This window comes from Pholcus phalangioides, unplaced genomic scaffold (genome assembly GCF_987345545.1).
Source record: "Pholcus phalangioides strain wild (caught in Gottingen) unplaced genomic scaffold, Ppha-v1.0 ptg000011l_1, whole genome shotgun sequence".
NCBI classification, from domain to species: Eukaryota; Metazoa; Arthropoda; class Arachnida; order Araneae; family Pholcidae; genus Pholcus; species Pholcus phalangioides.
Window position 1 is genome coordinate 53,444,464 of NW_028301604.1, and position 22,878 is coordinate 53,467,341.

Below are 22,878 nucleotides of genomic sequence, written 5' to 3' on the forward strand. Positions count from 1 at the left end.
TAAAATTTAATTATTTTTATTTTAATAACTATACAATCTATTGCAAAATGAATGACATATCTGAGTACCACACGTTATTTGGATACTTCTTCTAATTGGAAGTATGCCACTAGGATCAACGGTTCGCCAGTGAAATGCCGTGCGTGCTGTTGCCTATGCACCTAGAATCATATTCTTTAGCAGATCTTTTCCTGCACTGGCTTTAAAAAAATTCTTACTCGTTTCTGACTTGATTATCAAGTGATCCTTATAGCTGCTATAGTATGTTGGCCTTTATCGGCCCTAAAAACACAATATTCTTATTTTTGATTGTAGTTTGTGTTTGCCTAATCTAAAAAAGAGTGTATGCGTTTAATGCAACATTTCTCTCTGAAGTACCTCACAGATTAAATACACAATATAGTACTTACATACTTTGTTAATTTTGCGCTGGTTTTAATATCTTCCTCGCGTTAATCAGAGTTTTCTCTAAATCCGCTACCTTTGGTCCAAATTTGGCCGGAAAAGAGAAGGGATTCTACTGTATATTTTAAAATCACACTAAGGCATACTACTAAAAACATACCTGTGACAGACAATGTAAAAATCAATTCATCCTCTCCAGCCTGGTTTTTGGCTATGCAACTGAAAAACCCAGCATCAGACTTTTTCAATTTTCTGAGTACCAGAGTAGACTCAGTTCGACTTCTGGTGCTGTTGTTTACAATGCTGGCAGTATTTCCATTAATGCGACTGCCATCTTTAATCCAGAAAATGTGAGGAGGAGGATAACCACTAGATTTACAATGCATCGCTATAGATGCCCCTGTTTCTTCTTTAAATTTCGTTTCTACCGTATTTTCTATTATTGGAGAGGCTGAAACAAACAAATGAGAGAGGAACTATCTTATCGATCTGACATGGACAACATTGCAATAATTTTTAGTATAATTCCTGCAATTTCATAATTGTATCGTAAATAGTACTTGCATACAAACCCTGTTAATTTTTGTAGTTCCTGATTTTCAATTAAGACCCCTTTTGTGGTTTACAAAGGAAAAAATTTTTTACTTGGTTCTTTGAATGAAAAAGTTTTTCTATAGGTTTTAATTTTTTTAAAAATTTCAATTCCTGTGATTTCATCATCGATGGTACATCAACCCTAAGACTGGTTCGCCCCCATGTTGAGCAGCCGCCACTCATTTCTGTCTTGTGCACTTTGTGTTCTTTATTTGGTTATAACTAGTACATTCTGCGTCATTAAGTAGCGTTGAGATCCAAGTGACTCTGGGCCTTCCACTGGGTCTTTTTTTCTTTCAAGCCTGCCTTCCATCACGTCTCGCAGCAATCTGCCGTGTCGGAGAACATGTCCTAACCAGTGTAGGTGTCTGCATTTAATCTTTTCCAGGATTTCGTGATTTCCTCCAACCTGTGCTAATACTTGTGAATTTGACCTTTTCAATGTCCAACTTATGCGCACCATGCACTTCCAGCACCACATCTCCAGTGCTTCCAATCGTTTCGCGTCTCTATGGTTGAGGTCACTGACCCGTATAGTGCGGTAGACCACACACACACACACACATATACCTTATTATATATATCTTATATATATTATTCTTATGATGTACAAATACATAACATATATTTTAAGCAAACAGATGCAGGGATGAATCTTACTTCCTTTTTCCGAAGGGAGAGCTTCAACTTGCAATGTGTGATTGTATTTCAGTGTTTTTTCTTGCTTGGGAGCTGCAGAAAGTGATGAGAACAATGAAGAAATTATAATTGGACAAATCATATAACAAATGTTTAACTCATTTGCATTTGGAAGCAGAATCGTGAGTGTCCCTTATCACTAAGACCGGAGTAATCCGCAAATATGGTGAGTAAAAACTTATTTCCTTATCGTTGCGCGGTGATACGGGACAGGTAACGAATTTAGAGGGACGATGCAAATGGGTTAATGAAAACTTTTATACAGGGTGGGCAAAAAGTCCGTAGAAACTATAAATTCATAAAAATCGGAAAAATAACCGAAATAAAAAACAGTTTGCAGGGTTAGCATCGCTAGGTCACATGAATTTTTTCAAGATAAGAAAAAAAAAAAACTAAAAAAACAGCTGATAGGTGGTGCTGACGCACACAAGTCAAAGAAAATATACGCAAATAACGAACAGAATGCCTCCAAATCGTTTATTACAGCAGTATGTGTTCCATATGACCACCACCACAGGGGATAACACATGGCAGTGGAGTCACAAATCCAGCAACGGCAGAGTGCAGCAGGTCCACATACAAGGTTTACAACGGTGAACTGGTTGTGGATTAGGAGCGCAAGTTCGTTCGTATAACCGTCTTATTTGCGTATTCCCACCGAAGTCGCTCGTACCAGTGCCACCTATCGGCTGTTTTTTTTAGTTATTTTTTCCAGTCTTAAAAAATTCCCGTGACCCTGCAAACCGTTTTTTATTTCGGTTATTTTTCCGGTTTTTATCCATTTTTAAAGTTTCTACGGACATTTTGCCCACCCTTTATTTAGCCGCATAAATTAAACACACGCGCATTGGCGTACGCAGAGGGGGGGGGGGCGTTTGGGGTGTTATAACCCCCCTTGAGCCAAGATGTGGTATTTTGCAGGAAAAAACGTGAACCCCCAGAAGGAAAAAAAATCTGAAACCCCCTCCTGGAGAAAATTCTGATTACGCCTATGCACACGCGCCACATTCCCCAGATAAAATATTATTCTCATAGGATTTGATACTTGGCATACCATCGTACTTAACACATCGCTGGTAGGAGCAAGGCTGTAAAATCAGTCTGGGCTCAAATAATAACACACAGATGAGGATAACTTGAACAAAAATTTCAAAACTATTCAGATATGAAAATATAAACACACACACACTCTCTCTCTAATATGACCGTTTTGATTGTATTTTTACCGATTATATTTGGAAAAGTAGGCAATTACTTTTGTCTGATGGTTTCCTACGCTTGTGGAAATGAAAACTTGAACAACAATACGTATTTCACAAAACACACTGTAGCAGTATTTCATGATAACATGCCCACTTCCGTTCAATACTTGGAGTATCCAATAGAACTTTATAAAATGGAATTAAATTGCTGTTTGGCATGAAACGAACTAGTATTTCACACCTTGGCTAATATTTTCCCGCTTAGAGATAATACTGTCCCGTAATTCGGCAACAATCGAATATTTTTTGCCGTTAGTTCAATTCAAACTAATAGGCTCCGTGAGATTTGAATCTGGCGAAACGAATGGCTAATCCATCACATGGGTCCCCATTATCTAGGAACCACTCACAGGTACAGTTATCGGTACGAATAAACGACATAGGTGCTGGAAGTTGGCGGCTATTTGAGCCCCTTTCCCCAATAAATTTAACGGAAGAAGGCTGAGCAACCCAATAATTAATGAATATGCAATGCAACACACCTTTCCCCCTCCTGCGTACGATCATGAGTCCCGTATATGAAGGACAACTGGCAACTTCCCCCCTTCTCAATGTTTTATTCATATCGGCGCCTTTGATAAAGAAATTGTTTTTGAAATATATATATCCAAGATACCCTTCCCAATACTGTCAGCAAAGGGCAGCAAATTTTCTTCTGAAAGGTCTTTATAGATGTTTGCATGCATTCGACCCCCTCCATTTTGAACGCTTTATTTATTCTCCCATTAAAACCGAAGGTTGTCCACACCATCAAAAAATTACTACCTACGTATGCACAAAGGGATTCGTAATTTAACAAAATTTGAAGTTCTTTTCTCAGATCGTGCCAGTAATGGCTCGACTCATCTCCTGACCACTCAGATTAAATTTTTTTTCCAAAAAAAAAAGAAGAAAATAATAATAATTCGCTCAAACTCCGACGTCAAGGACATGATTCCATGTCCAGAAATGTATGTTCCGCTTATATGCTTTTGATCATACACATTCTTCGTTTCATTTTTCTGTTCTAGTACCGCAAATTTCCGGTACTTCAAATCACTCGAGATATAGTTGCTGTTGAAACTGCAGAAAAAAAATCTGTCTCTGTGTGTGTGTTGTGTGAGCGCGCCTGCTCTTCAAGTATCGGATGAAGGATTTTCCCTGAGAAATCTGTTTAAAATCAGAAACTAAAAAGGCAGATGTTCACACTACAAGCAAGATGGTATTTGTGTAGTGGTGACTGGTACACTAATAACTGAGTTCACTATGAAAACCATATTTCCAGGGACGCACGTTGAGAAATACTTTTTAGAAAGAAGCCGACAGGCTAAATATATTTGGGAACCTGCTAAAAAACAATGAGTTTATGAAAATGAAGTGAAAAAAGTTTCTTACTTACCGTCGATGACCAAGTATCCAGAACAGGAATTACTTACTGGTAAGGAATTATACTGCACTTTTTGAATGGGGGGGGGGGGGGGAGGGGGAGAGATGGAAAACTACCAAAATCTCCGGGGTTTGTTATATGTGAATTTTTTTAAGGAAAAAATGAAAAACGCTTACGCGATGTGGCGGTCAAGTTCATGTTTTTTTTTTACCCTTTGCGGTCAAGAGGTTTTTCGGTACATTGTTGGTTCGCATTGGTATAGTTCACATTTTATAGTGCCCCCTCCGCAATCAGGAAGGTCCCTGCATGCTGTCCCCTACTGCGTTTTTTTCATTATCTTATCACTAATAGAAAATCCCATTGACTGAATTCCACGTTTTTTTGTAAAACTGAAATGACCTTCTCAAACATTTCCTGGTAAAATACACCAAAAAAGAAATCATGTTTCTAGTACCTAGTCGCAGTGTGTGAATGGATTTTCGGGGTTTCGAGCACTATTGTATTTCTGGGGGTGGGGAGATTAGCAACGTTCGAGACGTTTTCCATCGTCGAAAGTTGCCAAGTTGCCTTTGCGGGTAATCCTATGGGTGGGAACGAATCATCAGGTAGGAGCGTACTCTGTCAGAGTATCGGGATTTACTATTATCCGTTCGGGAGGGGGGGGGGGTTCAGATGTGGCAGTGATTCCAGCACTGCCAAGGGGTAGTAGGGGGTATAAGAGTAGGATCCACCATTTCAATTTAGGCCTAAAGGACATTTGCTCCTCACTTGGGGTCACGTTCTTGGAGCTTCCCGCATTTACCGATAGGTGACTTCGTTGCGATGGGAGTCATCTGAATAGAAAGGGGGTCTGGGCGGTTTCTGATAGGCTTAGGTCAGGTTTTTTTTACTCTCAGGCCACGTAGTCGGGAATGCTGGTTAGTTAATGATAATCACAACAGTATAGACGGGAAATTACCCATCTCTGACTTGGATGGCTTCTCGATTGACACTGAATCACAGGACATATTAAAATGTGTGCGATTGGGAGATCGATTTCAGCTAGAGATCAATGTGAAAGACTTTCTTAAGTTGGTGCTCGATAACATTTTGTATCAGTGTGTATCAGAAGCCACTAGGTGTACTGCTATTTTGAATTTAGTTCTCACTAGTTCAGAGGATCTTGTTAAACATGTTTCGGTGGGGGACGAGTTTTCTTCCAGTTATCATCGTATTGCCAGTTTTCTCTGTACGTTTTTTTCAGGTAAGGTTGATAACAAAAGACTGGTTGCTTCTTTTCGGAGAACTAACTTTGATGTTTTGAGAGAAAGGTTAGCAGAAGTTTTCAAAGATCGGTTGGAATCAGTCGGGGTGGTAAGTCGATGAGAAGAATTTAGTACAAAGCTATCTTTTGTTTTGCACGAAGTTATTCCTTTGCTCGAAAAAAGCGTGTTTGTACATCGCGCCCCCTTAGGTTCACGGATATCGTGCGTAACCTTTATCTTGAAAAGAAAAGAGCATTCAGAGAGTATGAAAGTGGACGAGGTGATCTGTCTTTTTTTCTGATAAAAGAAAGCTGTTGAAAAAAGCGATAAGAAATACTAAAAAGGAAGTTGATTCTAGGTTGGCAGACAACATTGGCTCCAACTCAAAATCATTTTTTAGATACGCCAATAATGGATGTAAGGGGACAGTTGGCCCCCCCTCTCGATAGGAAGGTCCAGGGTAGAGAGCAATGTAGGTATGTGTAGTGCTTTCAATGACTTTTTCACGTCGGTTTTAGTAGAGAATACGATATTCAATGTACGGGTGTTGCATGGAGTATAATAAGATCCTCAACCATATTCAATTGAAAGATGTAGAGGTCCTAAATCTTTTAAAAAATGTATGTGCAACTAAAGTATCAGGACCAGATGAACCCACGTTTCTCTTACTAGTTGAATGGTGTTACTGTGCTGGATGCAACTAGGGTCACCGATTTGGGAATTCTCATTGACGAGCGGGTTAGGTTTTCTGAACATTGTTCAGCGGTGGTCAAAAGTGAATAGAATGCTCGGTTTCATTTCCAAAAAGGTCTCTTCGCGTTCTCCTAAAGTTATTCTTCCTCTTTTCTGAGGCTTAGATCGTCCTGGAGTGGAGTATGCTGTAAAGTTGAGACCATACCTACAGAAGGACATTGACAAATACAAATACAAAAACAACGCCACAACAGGCAAATGCTCAACGAGGTGGCTGATAAAAAGATTTCTAATATGGATGTCATATATTTCAAAAATACAGAAACCCAATAAAAAATGGAATTACAAACAATTTATATAGGGCTACGTGATAAAATATTATACAATGCCCATAAAGACTACTTTTGGTTTTCTTATTCTAACTACGGATAGCTTCTCCATTTACCCCAACATGTTATCGTATTTCTTTTTAAATGTGTCAATTGTGTTAGAATTTACTTCCCCGGGGGTAAGCTATTCCACTTATTAATCCTATTCCTAACACTATTAGGGAAAAATTCCCTGAGACACCATAACCTCGCATTGCTCCTTACCAATCGATACTGGTGTCCCCTTGTAAAAGCAGTTTGGTTGAAGGGGTGCAGAGAAGAGCTACGCGTGTCTTTTTTGGCACACGGGGCAAAGAGAGACTTCATTTTTTGAATATGTTTACATTGGATGAATGCAGGTGTCGGGGCGATATGATCGAAGTGTTCAAAATTTTCAATGGTATGGATAGGACGGATCATGATTTATTAATAAGTCGTCAATCGACTGATTTTACAAGGGAACACCAGTATCGATTGATAAGGGACAATTCTAGGTTGTGGTGTCGTAGGGAATTTTTCTGCAATAGGGTTGTTAATAAATGGAATATCTTACCCCGAGAGTAGTAAATTCTAACACAATTGACACAAAATTCATGCAAACTTAACATTTATTACATGATTAAAATTGACATAACTGACGTGACATATTGCTGCCAGCAGCGTGACCGACTAGATAACAGATAGCGTATTTTGAAAAGAAATACGATAAACATGTTGAAGTAAATAGAGAAGATATCCATACTTATAATAAGATAGCCATAAATACATTTTATGGGCATTGTATAATATTTTCTCATGTAAATATATTATTTCTATTTCTTGTAATTATATTTTTAATTGGAGGGGGGGGGGCGTAGCTGTATTTTAGAAATATATGACATCCATATTTGTTATGGGCATCTTTTTCTCAGCCACCTCGTTTGACATTTTGCCTGTTGTGGCCTTGTATTTGTACATTCACATGATTTCCTTCGTTTTTGTCTGATTTGGGATTAATAAGGTTCTGGTAGTAACTTACTATTTATGATGACAGTGAAGTTAATAGAAACAGCACCATGACCATTTATGACGTGGCAGGTATAAGTTCCTCCGTGTTTACTCGTCACATTTTTTATCTTTAGAACAGCTCCAGTTTCCGACATCGAATAGTCATCTTCTAAATAAAGGGATTCGTTGCCTTTCATCCAGTCAACATACGCTCTTCTGTCTTTGACGGGGCACTTTAAAGAGAAAAACTGTCCGACTGATGCAAATACAATCTTTTTATCGTCTTTGATTTGCAGAACTTTCGGAAGCTCTGAAGAATTGAAAAAAAGTATATATAGTAGAACCTTGGTTATTTAGAAAGTGGTTAATTCAAATTTTGGATAATATTCAAACTTTAATGAACTTCCCTTGAATTTTTTATAAAATTTAATGTTAAAATTTCTCATTTAATTCGATTTTTTTTTCGTATTTTTTGGGTAATTCGAAGTTGGAGGGAAAAAATTATGATTTCTGTATGAGCGAATTTAGTTTGGAAAAATTTCTTCTTCACCTTTCTCGACCAAGTTGTTAAACGACAAATCTTTAAACACAAATTAAAAGTTTGAAAGTTTTTTTTTCTCTAATCTTTCTTTGACAATTTCATGCACATTGTAACATTGTTCAGCTGCAGTGCATCGAGAATGTGTACCATTTGATACTGATTACGCTTTTAAACTTATGGATCAAGATGTACCATTCTAAATCTGAATCTTTTTATTGTCATTAAGAGTATGTAAAGTATCGGAACATACAAATTATAATACATTAATGGAAGTATATTTTCTTGATAGCATAAGAATGATAAGCTAAAAATTTGGGAAATAGTTTCATAAAGGATGATCATGAACTTGTTTCCATAAATCGGGCTTTGAGCATGGTCAAGAAGTTCTGCAGTGATGCTGATTCCAGACCGATTGAATAATGCAGTAGCTAAGATCAATTATTATAATTGTGAATTAATAAATTTGGGAAACAGTTTCGTAACTGATGATAAAATTTTAATAATAATAAACATTCACACATGGGATACTAAAATATTCTATGTGAACACAGAAGGCCTGTGCTCCTGTCCTCCAAGCCAACCAAAAATTAGAAAAATGATTAATATTTCGGTAAAAAAATTGGAATATCGCAAGAAAATGCTTATATGTTATTTTAACCAATTTCTGTTGATTTAAATGCTTTTTGAAAGGTGGTAACTCAAAATGTTTCTTGAAGAAAATTTTGCGCCCTTCCAAGGCCGATCTTGCGTTCGCCCCTGCCGCGAGCAGTAGTCATTACGTTAATTTTTGTGGAGGTAGCGTAGATAAAAAAAAATATCGAAACACATACATACCCGCCGATTTTGAGATTCTCGGGTTGTTCGTAACATGAAGGATGAGAAATGATGTAAGTAAGCATGAAATGCTTTTTGGGTGTAACAGTTTGTACATGATCCTGAGGAAAAAAAAAAAATCCAAGAATTCTGAATCTATTTATTAACACTAAAGTACGAAGTGATAAGAAAAGTGCATAGTGACATTATTGATGCAAATATTCGTCAGTAACATTTGCGCATAAGACAGTCGAAAGTTGAGATGCAAGAAAATCACGTGGCCTACACCATTTTTTGAGGAAAGCGAGCTGGTAGTTTTCTCAACTGTCAGTGAATGTAAGAAGCTGTCACATTCTGCACGTGGCCTGTTCCGATTGAATCTGGTGAAGTAGTAAGTTTCCTTGTACCAGATACTTTAAGTTGTAAGGGATTTGTGAATTTATTCCATACTGTTGATAGTAAAAAGTGAAAGTGTGAAATTGTTCCCGTTCTCTTCTTTGATTAATTTGAGTTCAGCTTACCAAGTGATAAACATCGGCAACTCATATGACTAGGGAACGAGAAACCCGGAATCACATTGACAGAAATGGTGTTTCTTCTTTCTTTTTCAGTAGTTTATTATTGTGGACTGAGAGATAACGGTGATTGGTTATCCTTACACGTGTTCCAAAGAGAGATTTTCGTGGAGATCTTATTTTACTTTCTCTCAACTTATTTACGTACTTAAGCGGAATAATCCAGGAATGGTCAGTGTCCCTTACCACCAAGCGGAGATTAATCCGCCTGTACCATACATGAAAAATCGGTTTTCCTGCCGATGGGTGGTAATGCAAGACAAGTAGCAAATATAGAGGGAGGATGCAAGCAGGTTGATGAATGAAAATGTATAGCGCTCGCCCACAGAAGGCCAAGTTTGCCAAAGACAAATCAAAAATACTTGAAGAACGAACTACTCGTTAGATCTTCGGACTTTTAATTTTATACAGCAGTCATTCTCAAACTTTTGTCTCCTGTGGCTCCCTTAGCTTAGTCAACGTTCATCTGCGACTCCTCAGAATAGTGTAACAAAGAACCGCTTCATAGCACCGAACCAGCACACGTCAATATCGGTGGTTCACCGTGACGCTCCGGACAGACGTAGGTGAAGCCTCTAATAAGAGCCGCGACGCACACTTTGAAAACCACTGCATACAAGAATGTGTTGGAATACCTTGGCAGTTATTAGACATCAGCAATCACCCAAAATATTTTGTGAGTCCCGACGAAATCGTCATAAAGTAGAAATAACTTGGATAATAAATAATGAATGGCCTACTTATCACATTATGTATAAGCTATACAATTCGTTGTTGCGATTCTTTCTAAAATGTATGTCAAATTTTGCCTCGAACAAGTTGTTAACCCTCCACAGTTCACTTCCAAAAAAAATATTGATTTTTTTAAATATAAAAAGCTGTTAGCGTATTTTGAATTGAAACAATATTTTAATTGAAACAATATTTTAATTGAAACAATATTTTAATTGAAACAATATTTTAATTGAAACAATATTTTAATTGAAACAATATTTTAATTGAAACAATATTTTAATTGAAACAATATTTTAATTGAAACAATATACAACCTCTGACAATAAGTTCGGTGAATAGTCCTGTAACATTGACGTAGATGAAACGTTAACGAAAGTTACCTTACTGTCCTTCGAAATAGTCACCTCCCATTACTATGCACCGCTGAGATCTCCTATACATGTCCTGGAAACTTTGCAAGAAGTCTTCTTTTGGGATGGAGTTCAAAAGTCTCGTCACGTTTCGTTCTATGTCAGGAATATCGTCAAATCTCTTTCCTTTCAAAGCGAGTTTGAGTCGTGGGAATAGGAAGAAGTCTGGAGGATTGAGATCAGGCGAGTATGGTGGATGTTCAATTTGCACCACCCCCTATTTTGCCAGGAACTGTTTGACGATATTGGCTGTGTGAGGGCGAGCATTATCGTGAACAAGAAACCATGAACCTTGTTGTGCGTACTGGTACCCTGCGTAGACGTTTCATGAAACGGGTCAAAATTTCAATGTACCTTGCAGCATTCCTCGTCGTTCCCTCAGGTAGAAATTCCTTGTGGATAATGCTTTGACTATCAAAAAAGGTGATTAGCATCGTTTTGATGCGTGATACTTCTTCTCTGACCTTTTTCCGACGAGGTGATGCAGGAGAACGCCATTCCATGCTTTGCCGTTTCGTTTCAGGGTCGTACCTGAGACACCAGGACTCATCCTCAGTGATCTTTTGTTCGTTCATTTTCCTGTTCTCAGGTAAGAACCAACGCACTAAACAAGCACTTTGTAAAACAAGTCTTTCACGGAACACAATCGACGCTCAACTGAACAACAGTGGCGGCAGATGGTCAACACCTGCCGCTACGCATGTGCAGCGTTTTGCTTCGCCAGTGTTGCCAGATCGGCCGTTCTGACTTCATTCACCGAACTTTATTGTCAGAGGTTGTATCAACACAGCTATTTAATTAATACGAGTGAATTTTTTCAAATTAGTTATAGTGGACAATTGAGGTTTATATACACAGTTCGTTTATTTTACTGTTACCTATAAAGGGATAAAATCTTGCTAAGCAAAGTTGAATAGTTGCTATCTTGAATTTTATTTCCGATTCCCTCAATTTGGTGCAATTTTATAAACCTTTGAACAAGTAAAATTTCAGCAGCTTTCACGAAAAGGACATTGATATAAGGAATCAAATCAACTCTTTCTAGATAAAAGTATTGTGCTTATACAGCAGTATTTTGTATTGAAATGACACTAAAAGATGCACTTTCTAAACTACCAAAACAATCGAGAAAAGACATTGGTATAATGGGTTTCTTTCACCATGTATTTACCGTGTAGGCCTATATGTTACGATATATGTGATAAATGTGGCTATTATACATAATAACCAGTTAATATGCTTACTTACCAAGGAGTTTTTAGTGAATTTGATAAATTTTCCTAAATTTATCACTTTTACCAGCGATTATGCATAATGCCCAAGCGTCGCGTCGTTGGCAAACACGATAAATCACACTATATGATATACTATACATGATAATTCACACATGTATTATTATATCGGGGTCCGACCATACTTATCGCACATACACTAGACTCATTTAGAATTTTTTCATATTTATCAAATTCACAAATTACACTAGGGTATTGTGCATAATCACAGATAAAGGCGATAAATTTCAACCATTTATCAAATTAGCCAACGACACTTGGTTATTGTTCCTATTCGATCAACGAGCTGTGGCAACATCTGGTGTCGGTGTGGTTTTGCTGTACTAGTCTAAGTCGTCATTTTATTCATTATAATTTTTTAATACTTTTATTTTTATTTTTTTTTAATACGCATATTTACAGAAGAACGTGTCATCAGCCGGCACTTCCCTAATCTATGGCCTCCCCGATCCCCGGATCTTAACCCATGCGATTTTTTGCTCTGGGGGCATTTGAAACGTTTGGTAAGTCGCAGCAATCCAAGAACTTTACCTGACCTTAAAGGCAGCATTTCACGCCACGTGCTGAAAATTTCTCCGCACACACTCTGGTCAGTCGTGGAACATGCCATCTTGCGATTTCACATGGTATCTGAAAATGATGGCCATCATGTGGAACATGTTTTGTTGCAGTAACAATTGTTAAAATTGTAAACGTTTGCCTAAATGTGTCATTTCTTAATAAAACACCCTCTGGTGGCGACATATGCAACTAATTTTCCCCCCTGAAACAAATTCCTATCACTTCATGAAATGAAAATTTCACAATTTTCTGATGACTGGTCTCGCCAGTAGGATACTTTAAAATAGGGTCTCTTAATTATGGACGCCCTGTGTATAATAACAGATTTACCACATTTACCGTAACACACATGGTGTTCTGTTAATGGACCGACAAACTGAGAGGGTTGTTAATAGACATCAAGAGGAACAAAAAATTGCAATGGAACATGGTGTCGCAAACCACGTTGAGAGGGTGAAAATCGCGAAAAACTCATGCAGTGGTAACGCATGATGTTATATACCCAAGGAGGTGGATTGGACGTGCGAGACCCGTTGCTTGGCCTCCACGTTCGCCGGATCTCAATCCTTGGACTTTTTCCTATGGGGTCTGTGCAATGATAGACTGTGCAATGACGTCAGCGGCCCCCACTTCCAACAACTCTTGTAATAATTAATCAAATAAATATTTTCGTAGTTATTATTGTACTTTCGGTCGTTCCAGCGTGACGTCGAAACCTGCATGCGTTTTTCGCGATTTTCATCCTCTCAACGTGGTTTGCGATACCATATTCCATTGCAATTTTTGCTTCTCTTGATGTCTACTAACAACTCTCTGAGTTTGTCGGTCCATTAACAGAACACCCTGTATACATCAAATATATACCGGACCATGGAGAGTCACACAATGAATATAACGAAAAGGCAATAAAAAAAAGCAATGACGTGCGTTTTGGCAAGCAACACGTGCCATTTTCGAATAAAAGTATAGATGACTAATTAAAAATCGATGATATGATCTCGTTGACCTGGGGTAAAAAGCGAATTTATGGCTTTGTCGCCTGTGAGTTATTAAAAATTTGCCGCTCTTTTCAGTCTAATATAATGTGCTTGCCCACCAATAACAACAATTTTCGCCCTTTCGATTTTGCTGACCCCGCGTTATAGACCCGCTTAGCCCCCTATAAATACGCCTCTGCTTGGGGTTCCGTTCGCTGTGATACTTACATCCATTTGAATGATTCTCAAATGCTTACTACACAATGAATATTAGACGTAGTTGAATATTACGCAGTGCTGCCTGACAGTCGAGTGAGTAGTGTAATAGTTTGCGGGTCTGCGTTCAAATCTTGATTCTGGTATAGATTTTTTTGAAGTTCAATAACTTTTTTTAATTACACAAATACAAAGATTACAAACATGTATACAACATACAAACATATATAAATATACAGACATACAATACGCACATATACAAACGTGCAATACGCACATATACAAACGTGCAATACGCACATATACAAACGTGCAATACGCACATATACAAACGTGCAATACGCACATATACAAACGTGCAATACGCACATATACAAACGTGCAATACACACTATTGACATCAAGGGGCTTTCATGTCCTTCCAGCAGTTTACAATGGTTACTTAGTGAATTTTAGTTCAGCAACAGCCTTATTATTGTGGTTTGTACAAGATTGGTAATATTTCATAAAGTATATTTATTTATTTATTCAATTTTTCTTGGCCTGTGGTGTGTATAATAAGATAGCATCACGTAGATGTCGCTACAAGTGCATCAAGTGATCGGGAGAGAGTCACCGATAAAAGGACTGTACTTTTGTATTAACTCGCTTACAATTCACTTAACGTTCAATATGAAATTGTTGTTATTTTGTTTAAGTTTGGATTAAATAATTTAATAACCTGGCATGCGTTGCCCTTCTGATTTATGGTGTTGTCCCCTCGCCATAGCCAAGCCTATACAAGGGAATGCTGTGGTGAAATTTGACCGAGAAGACGGTTGATGTTACAAAAGAAATCGGAAACTGTCGTACAATCAATAATGTTTGATGGGAGGTTGTTAATATTGAGGTTATTTCGGGGAGATGCTTGGTCAGATTCGTTGTGCACTGTTTGGTAGATGACGCAATTATCTGCAAATAGTCTGATATGGCAATTGATGGAATTAGAAAGATCGTTTATATAAATAAAAAATAATAAAGGGGAGAGGACCGAACCCTGGGGCGTGCCAGACTTAACGTAGAGAAATGGGGAGTTCTTGCCCTTGAAGGAGACAAACTGACTGCAGTTAGTGAGGAAGGCTTCCACCCATTTAAACAGTTGAATACAGAGGCAAAGGTTTTGGAGTTTGAGTAGAAGTTTATTATGAAGGCACCATGTCAAAAGCTTTAGAAAAATCCAAGAAAATTACATCAGTTTGGACGTTTTTGTCGATTTTGCTTGATAAATCATGTATGAAAAGAGCCAATTAGGTAGTCACTGATAAAGATGATTGAAAGCTGTGTTGATTAGAGAAAAAAAAGTTTATTGAATCAGTTGATTGAAAAGTTATTGATTTCCTTGGCAACTATGTGCTCAAAAAGCTTGCTGCACGTAGAAGTGGTAGCGAATGGTCTGAAATTAAGTGGATGTGAAAGAGAACCTGATTTATGAATTGGGATTATCTTATTAGTTTTCCGGTCAGAGGGAAAGTTAGATGTGTTTAATGAGACACTGAAGATAATTAGAAATTTTATCAGCGCGAAATTTGAGAATATGATTTGGAATCCCATCGGGGCCAGTTCAGTTTTTTTAAAGGTTCAGAAGGCCTGCTTTAGTGAAGAAGACAGGACTAGAGTTAAATAATGAATCGGAAAAGGAGTACTGAGAAGGAGTGGGTCAGAGGAAAAAGCCCGATTAAATTTTGTGGCAATATCAAGGTGAAAAGTTGGGCCAATGTTATCAATTTTAATGGAAGAAGGGCTAGCTGATTTAGGGCGAAGAAAATTCCAAAATTTTGAAGGGTTAGTTTTAAGGCAGTGAGGTAAAGAGCTAATTGAATAATGTTGTTTTGTTTTTGGTTAATTCGTTTTTCAAAGATGAAATCTTTAAGGTTACGTGTAAAGACAGATCTTATTTTGGAGAGAAAGGGAGTTATTGAATTTGAGTTTGGAGTCATTTCGGTGAATTTTCTTTTTTAAATGGATAAAATCACAGTTGATCCAGGGGTTAAAGAGACATATTTAGGAGGTATTTTTGAGCGGAACAGAGGCTTTGCATTTTTCGATAACAGCTTTGAATTTATTCCAGAGAATATGAATATCATTTAAGGAAGATGATAAGACGAAATCAGGGAAAAATGGGTGCGAAGGATATTTTGCATAAGGGGAAGTTGGCCTTGTTAGAGTTGAGTTTTGCGGCGAGTTTAAAGGAAGGAAGAATGTGATGGAGGGAAAAATTTACAAAAGGAATTTTGTGGTCGGAAATGCTATAAAAAGTGAGAAATCGGAAATCGGGATTTTATTTGAAATAGCAACTAGGCCAATTTAAATCTAGAGTGGTGTGATATTCTTGTTGGTTCTAGGATAATTTGAACGAGATTGCTATTTTTGAACGAGATTAAATTTAAAGAAAAGAAAAAGAACTCTGTTATTAATGTAATGGTTACCCGAGAGGGACTAGATTTTGTCCACCAGTCAATTCCGGATAGGTTCCAATCACCGGCTATGATTAAGAGGTGTGAATTATAAAATCTATCTAAAATTGATTCCAATTCGACGAAACAGTGAAGATCTGAAGCGAGGAAAAGATGAAGATTTGAAGTAAGGAGAAAATATTACAATAGGAGTGCAGTTCGGGCAACGCCACTCGACACCAACGATTTCAAGATTGGAGTCCAAAGAAATTTCAAGAAGAGGGATGGAGCTATTAAAGACGAGGGCAACGCCCCCTCTACGGGTATTTCTATCTTTACGAAACGCAAGGTAGTTAGGTGGTAAGAATTCGGAATTGCTGATATTGCTATATAAACCAAGTTTCAGTGACAGCAAGAAAATTTGGATTATGAACTAACAATATGGATTCGAAAGAGTGAATTTTATTGGTAATGTTTCTTGTATTAATAGTTCCGATTTTCGAGGGATTTTGCTGAGGTGCTATAGAAGGGAATTTGAGGTGGCGAAGTTCGTGGGGTGAAGCCTAAAGGGGTGGTGGAAGAAGACTGAGGGAAGTCAGGGAAGGGGGTAGGACTGCAGTGAGATTGGGAAATCGGAAAAATATCATTAATGTTGGTATCCCAAATGCATTTAATGTTGTGGATAAGAGCAAAGTGTTATATGAAATAGTTTAACTTTCATACCTGTATCGCGGAATTTCTGGGAAGCCCACCAAATCTGTCCCCGCAGTCTGCGAGACTTGGATGAGAAATCCTCGGAAATAAAAATGCAACTGTTTTTTAATTTAAAGGTGCTTTTAAGAATTTCAGTTTTGAATTTGAATTTATTGAATTTAATTATTGAGAATTTAGATCCGACGTCTCTTTTAGAGCCTGTGGCAATGGTCAGTAGCGGAAAGCGAAATTTGGATGATTTTGATTTCCTGAAGATCGGAGCAATATTTGATTATTTTTGATTCAAGCGGCGAGGGGTTTTCCAAGTTCGAGGGTTCCTCTCGGATGCCACGAAAAGTTAAGTTCGAGCGGTCCTCCAGATCGATTACTTTGCTGGCAAGAAAAGATTGGGGAATTCATTAAAGTCTGATGAAAGGTCGGATACCAGTTTTTGGTGATTTTCGATGGGGGAAAATTTATATATATATATATATATATATATATGAGAGAAAATATATATTTAAAGTTATTGGCCGCTGTGGGGGTCGAGTGGTTATAGTGCCGGACTCGTGATGCGAGGATCCGGGTTCGAACCCCACAGTGGTGGTCGGCTGAAGTTGGTTTTCTGTGGTTCCCAACTTCAAGGCGCAAATGCGAGCCGATCTCCCCGTTAAAAAAAGTCTCGCCACAGAGAGCAACAGTCCTACAACGGTAAATCATTCAACCATAACACTTCACTCATAGTTAGTAAAACTGGGGGCAGATGACAGCGCTACACATAACAAGCCTTACACAGAAACAAACTTTACGTCAGGTTGCACTACACGTACACGCACATTCCCGCATGTATCGATTCGTTGGGGGGGTTCCGCGGGGGGGGGGGGTTCCGCGGGGTGTAGCAGTAGTAGGTAGGGGCTCGGAGATCCATGATGTTCTTAAGTCAGCCACCTCGTTGGGCAATTTGCCTGTTGTGGCGTTGTATTTGTATTTGTATTTGTATTACTGAAACAAAGAAAATATACATACATTGCTATTGTTATAATATAGAATCTAGACTGATGTTTATTAGAAAATATAAAATATATTGTTATTTTATCTTATGTTATTATTTGTATGATTGATTGCGTGATATAGATTCATTATTTTTGAACTCTATTGGAATAACTTCTTATTTGTTTTTAGCACTTGATATAAATTATTTAATCTCGATGTGTTTCAAGATTAAATAATTTATATCAAGTACATAAACACAATCTCTATTATGTTTCTTTTCTAACCATTTGTTGTTTAAAAATAAATATTTTATTAGCCTATAAATGTAGTTTTGTCTTTTATATGTACTGGTGTCAGACATTAAGAGAATTTGCAGACTTGGTCAATTATCTCTAGAACTACTGTACCGAGTTTAATGAAATTTGATATGTACATACATTGATACAATACAAAACAAATAACCATTCAATAATTGTAATACACACGCATGATCGTGCATAACACTCGTTGGAGTCGGAAGGTATGAAACAGCGGTTGCCGAATAAACAAAAAAATGGGTTAATAGGGGGTATGGTCCCCTCTTACAGATATACAAAAAGGTCTCGCAGCGTGATTTCATACTTGAAATAAGGCAGTTTATCATTTCCTGTGGCAATTGGTCCCACTCGTTCAGCAACGCTGTTTTCATTCCCTGGATGGTTCCCGGAGGGGGGTTGCGAGTTGCAATTGCCCTCCCCAGAGCGTCCCAGACATGCTCTATAGGGTTAAGGTCTGGAGATCTGGCTGGCCAATCCATGCGGTGAATATCCTCACTCTCTAGAAAATCGTCGAGCAGAAGAGCTCTATGTGGCCTCGCGTTATCGTCCATTAAAATGAACTCAGGGCCAACTGCACCCCTGAAAAGGTCAACATAGGGCTCCAAGACCTCATCCCTATACCTCACACCAGTCACAGTGCCTCTTTCAAAGACATGGAGAGGTGTGCGGCCATCCAACATGATGCCTGCCCAGACCATTAAACCTCCTCCGCCATAATGGTCGATTTCGCGGACATTGGAGGGTAGGTAGCGGGTCCCTGGTTCTCTCCATATGAACGTACGGCGAGAATCGGTGCTTAGGCTGAACCGGGACTCATCAGTGAAGAGAACGGTCGCCCATTGATCCATACTCCAATCTCTATGCTCTCTGCACCATGATAAACGGATTCTCCTGTCCGTAGAAGTGAGCGGGATGCAAACAGCAGGTCTTCTTGCAAACAACCCTCTCTCATGAAGTCTTTTGGAAACAGTCACCCTTGATACACGGGTTCCTGTGGCTGCATACAAGTCACGAGAGAGCTGAGAAGCTGTAGCACTCCTGTTACGCCTCGCTATAATCGACAAATGGCGATCTTCTCTGGCCGTCGTGGCTCTTGGACGACCTTGCCCAGGCTTTCTCTCGATGGATCCGGTATCCTGGAACTGTTTCCATAAGTTACACACGACGCTGGGCGTTAAATTGAACTCTCTATAAATCTGGACTTGAGATTGGCCTGCTTCTAGCCTCCCCACAATTCGCCACCTCATTCCATCATCTAAACGTTGGTGGTTACTCATTTTTACTGTTACAATTTGAAATTAACTGATTGCTGCAAAATAACACCAAGAAATTCGCCGAGGTGTGCTAGCTAACGAAATGCGTCTCAACTTACGCACGCTTATAAAGCCTGTTTCTCTACTGGCTCCGCCTACACACACGTGTACGCTTACGTATTTGACGTACAAGATTTGCATTTTTGTCTAGAAGCAGTGGTTTTACATTTAGTTCAGTTCTTTTCATGAAATTCGATAAAATATGCAAATTCTCTTAATTTATTTCACCAATGTAATTAGCTTATGACATTATGTATTGCCGTTTACTGTGGTGTTTGTTATTTGAGATCTTATTTTGTTACATATATTATCTAGTTTTTGTATATTTGTTTGATACGCACCTCTCCCAGGCAGTGGTTCCGTATGTTACTATTGAGTATATCCGAGCATAAAATAAATCTTTTAGAAAGTTCTTGTCTATTGTGTCTCTTGGTCTACACAAAAAATTGCTGCATATATTCTTACATTTTTTATTGTTTTTTCACATTGTGAGTTCCATTTTAGATCATCTTCTATTACTACTCTTAGGTAGTTGTATTCATGAATTCTTTCAATTTCGTGGCAGTTGCATTGTAAAATATGTTGACACGGACAATGGTCATGAATTTTTACACTTAAATTTCTCAAACTGTTTATATTTCGTGTTTTTAAACAGATGCATTCAGTTTTTTGTATATTTAGTTTTAGTTCCTTTTTCTTGAGCCAGGTACTGATTTTGAATAGGTCTTTTTCAACTTTTTTGATTAAATTTGTAATTTCAGTGTCTTCAACATAGAGTATTGTATTGTCTGCGAATGACATTAATTTACCATTTATATGAAGTTTGAATGTTATTTATGTAAATGACGAACGATATCGGGCCAAGAACTGATCCCTGGGGGAAACCTTTTTTACTTCTAAGAATGTACTGATTTTTTTACTTATTTTGACCGCTTACACTATTAAAGTAATATGTTTTTTGAATTTTGAATTTTTTAAATATCTTTTGAAAATATTGCGCAGATCTCTAGGGAAAACATTTAGGACAAAAAATAAAATAAAAAGAAAGAGGTGAAAAGTTATATGTGTGATATCTCAGCTGTGTATTCGAACTCAACTAAAAACATCAATTTTGACAGTGAAACTCTTTTTAAAGTTAGTTATTGTTGCTTTCTTTTATAAATAAAAAAAATAGTTAGAGCTGCGTGAAAAGGAAAGACTTCGTTAATTTGACAAGTACAGTCAAATCTCGATAACACGAATACGCAGCGGCAGGCGAAAAATTTCGAATTATCGTTAGTTTGACTTATCGGAAATACTGATTTCAGAATAGGAAAAAGAAAGATTTATTAAAATGACAGCGGTATTTACGAATATCGTATTGGTGAAACATGTCAAACTATTGGAGGTGAAGAAATTCGAGAAAAGATGTTATTATAATTTAATCATATTCGATTATTGAATGAAAATATTTAGAAATAAACTAGACTTACATACTATCTGCATTTCTGTATTATGGAAACGGACTCATAAATATTACTCGCATAAATGAAAGGAATTATAAATAAAGTGTATACAAAATTGTTTTCTGTTATAAAATGCCGTGGTTTTTGACTGTCTCTCTCTCTCTTTTGTTCTCCTTGCGTGAGAAAGTCTTTTTGCAAGTGGACCAATGAATCTGCTAAATTCTGTTGCTAAATGCTGAATTTTATTGCTAAATGCTATTTTTCAAAAATTTCTCTCATTCTCGAAAACTTCGACTCATAGGAAGAAAACTTAAATACAAATACAAATACAAATACAACGCCACAACAGGCAAATTGCCCACGAGGTGGCTGACTTAAGAACATCATGGATCCCCGAGCCCCTACCTACTACTGCTACACCACACATGAACCCCCCCCCCCAACGAATCTGTACATGCGGGAATGTGCGTGTACGTGTAGTGCAACCTGACGTAAAGTTTGTTTCTGTGTAATGCTTGTTATGTGTAGTGCTGTCATCTGCCCCCAGTTTTACTAACTATGAGTGAAGTGTTATGGTTGAATGATTTTACCGTTGTAGGACTGTTGCTCTCTGTGGCGAGACTTTTTAACGGGGAGATCGGCTCGCATTTGCGCCTTGAAGTTGGGAACCACAGAAAACCAACTTCAGCCGACCACCACTGTGGGGTTCGAACCCGGATCCTCGCATCACGAGTCCGGCACTATAACTGTGCACTTAAGAGTTAAGAAAAAAATTTAACATCAAAATATACAGAAAAAGTTCTGGGGCCGAGTGAAAACTTCGACTTAAACAGATATTCGAGTTATCGGAGTTCGACTTATCACGAATTGACTGCATGGAAAACAAAGTTCGTACATTAAAAGTATGCTATTTACTCGTACAGACATTAAATTAAATTGTGATTGAAAGAACGGAAATTTGCACACAAACGATGAAGTACCGACCGGGCAATGTTGCAACTAGGGCGGAAATGTATTCTGATGCCTTGGGCGAGAACTTATTTTGTCACTCTCCTCCCCGAAATTTTTTATGAAAAAAGAGTCAATTTGGCAACCCCCCTCCCCCTTATTCCGGTATCCGGGATTTAACTTCGTTTGCCCTACTCGAGGGTTAAATTTTTTTTAAGGAAAAGAATATTTTTCGAATTTTTGATTCAGATATTTGCCCCACGTACTTCATGTAATAAGAATGTCGGAAATTGGAAGCAAGGCATTCAGATCCCATCATAAATCATGAAAACAAAAACTTACGAAAGTGATGGATTTATAGGCCTCTTTTTATATCTTGTTAAACCACAGCAAATGCATGAAATAAGCTACAAGGTGCACCAAACTATCTAGTCATTTTCAGACTGACAGAGCCGATAACCAACCAATCAACACGAATGCATTTGGGAGATGGGCGGTATCTTTTTTGCAACACCAGAGGTTTACCTTCTATTTGCAATTTGAAATCTGAAGATAAGAGCTGCTGCTTTTTTCTCTTTTTCATCATATGGATCTTGATACTCAAATAGACTTAACTGTTTTTGGTTCCGTTATCCATCTTCTTTGTATCTTTCGAGAATCCCAAAAAAAAAAACCACACGCTTTATCGTTTTCATAACACATGTCGAATTGACTGTCGTAGTGAAATGATGAGTGCAAAACCTATAAAGAAAAGCAGACTTATCTGCCATTTCGGACCTCAGTTCCTGGCACTGGTCTTCTTAGGCAGGAGAACATTTTGAATACTTTTTTTTAAATCCAAATTAGAACATTTCGGAGCCGAGCAGCATGACATTTTCGCATTTTTTAGAAAATTAAATTGGAAAAAATAACTCTAACGTGACGGTAAAATAGAGTAGTTTTCGAAGGGAATCGTCATAGCGAAAACATTAAGTAATGCTGCCATGGAGATTAAGATGC

General features: G+C 37.9%; 1 protein-coding gene across 4 annotated transcripts in view; it reads right to left on the reverse strand.

The window, feature by feature from the left end:
* The window catches only part of LOC149080562 (fibroblast growth factor receptor-like 1), a 45,134-nt gene extending 22,721 nt beyond the window's left edge, over positions 1–22,413 (reverse strand). Inside the window, exons 1-5 of one of the 4 annotated variants that reach the window (XM_089239684.1) lie at positions 22,222–22,413; positions 8,994–9,094; positions 7,650–7,928; positions 1,660–1,731; positions 566–856 (exon numbers count right to left, since the gene is read on the reverse strand). In XM_089239684.1, coding sequence (XP_089095810.1) covers positions 566–856; positions 1,660–1,731; positions 7,650–7,928; positions 8,994–9,090 — 739 coding nt within the window. In that variant the 5' untranslated portion in view covers positions 9,091–9,094; positions 22,222–22,413. The remainder of the gene's footprint in view (positions 1–565; positions 857–1,659; positions 1,732–7,649; positions 7,929–8,993; positions 9,095–22,221) is intronic. The other 3 variants (XM_089239685.1, XM_089239686.1, XM_089239687.1) reach the window with 3 other exon arrangements.
* Between the last annotated feature and the right edge of the window lie 465 nt (positions 22,414–22,878).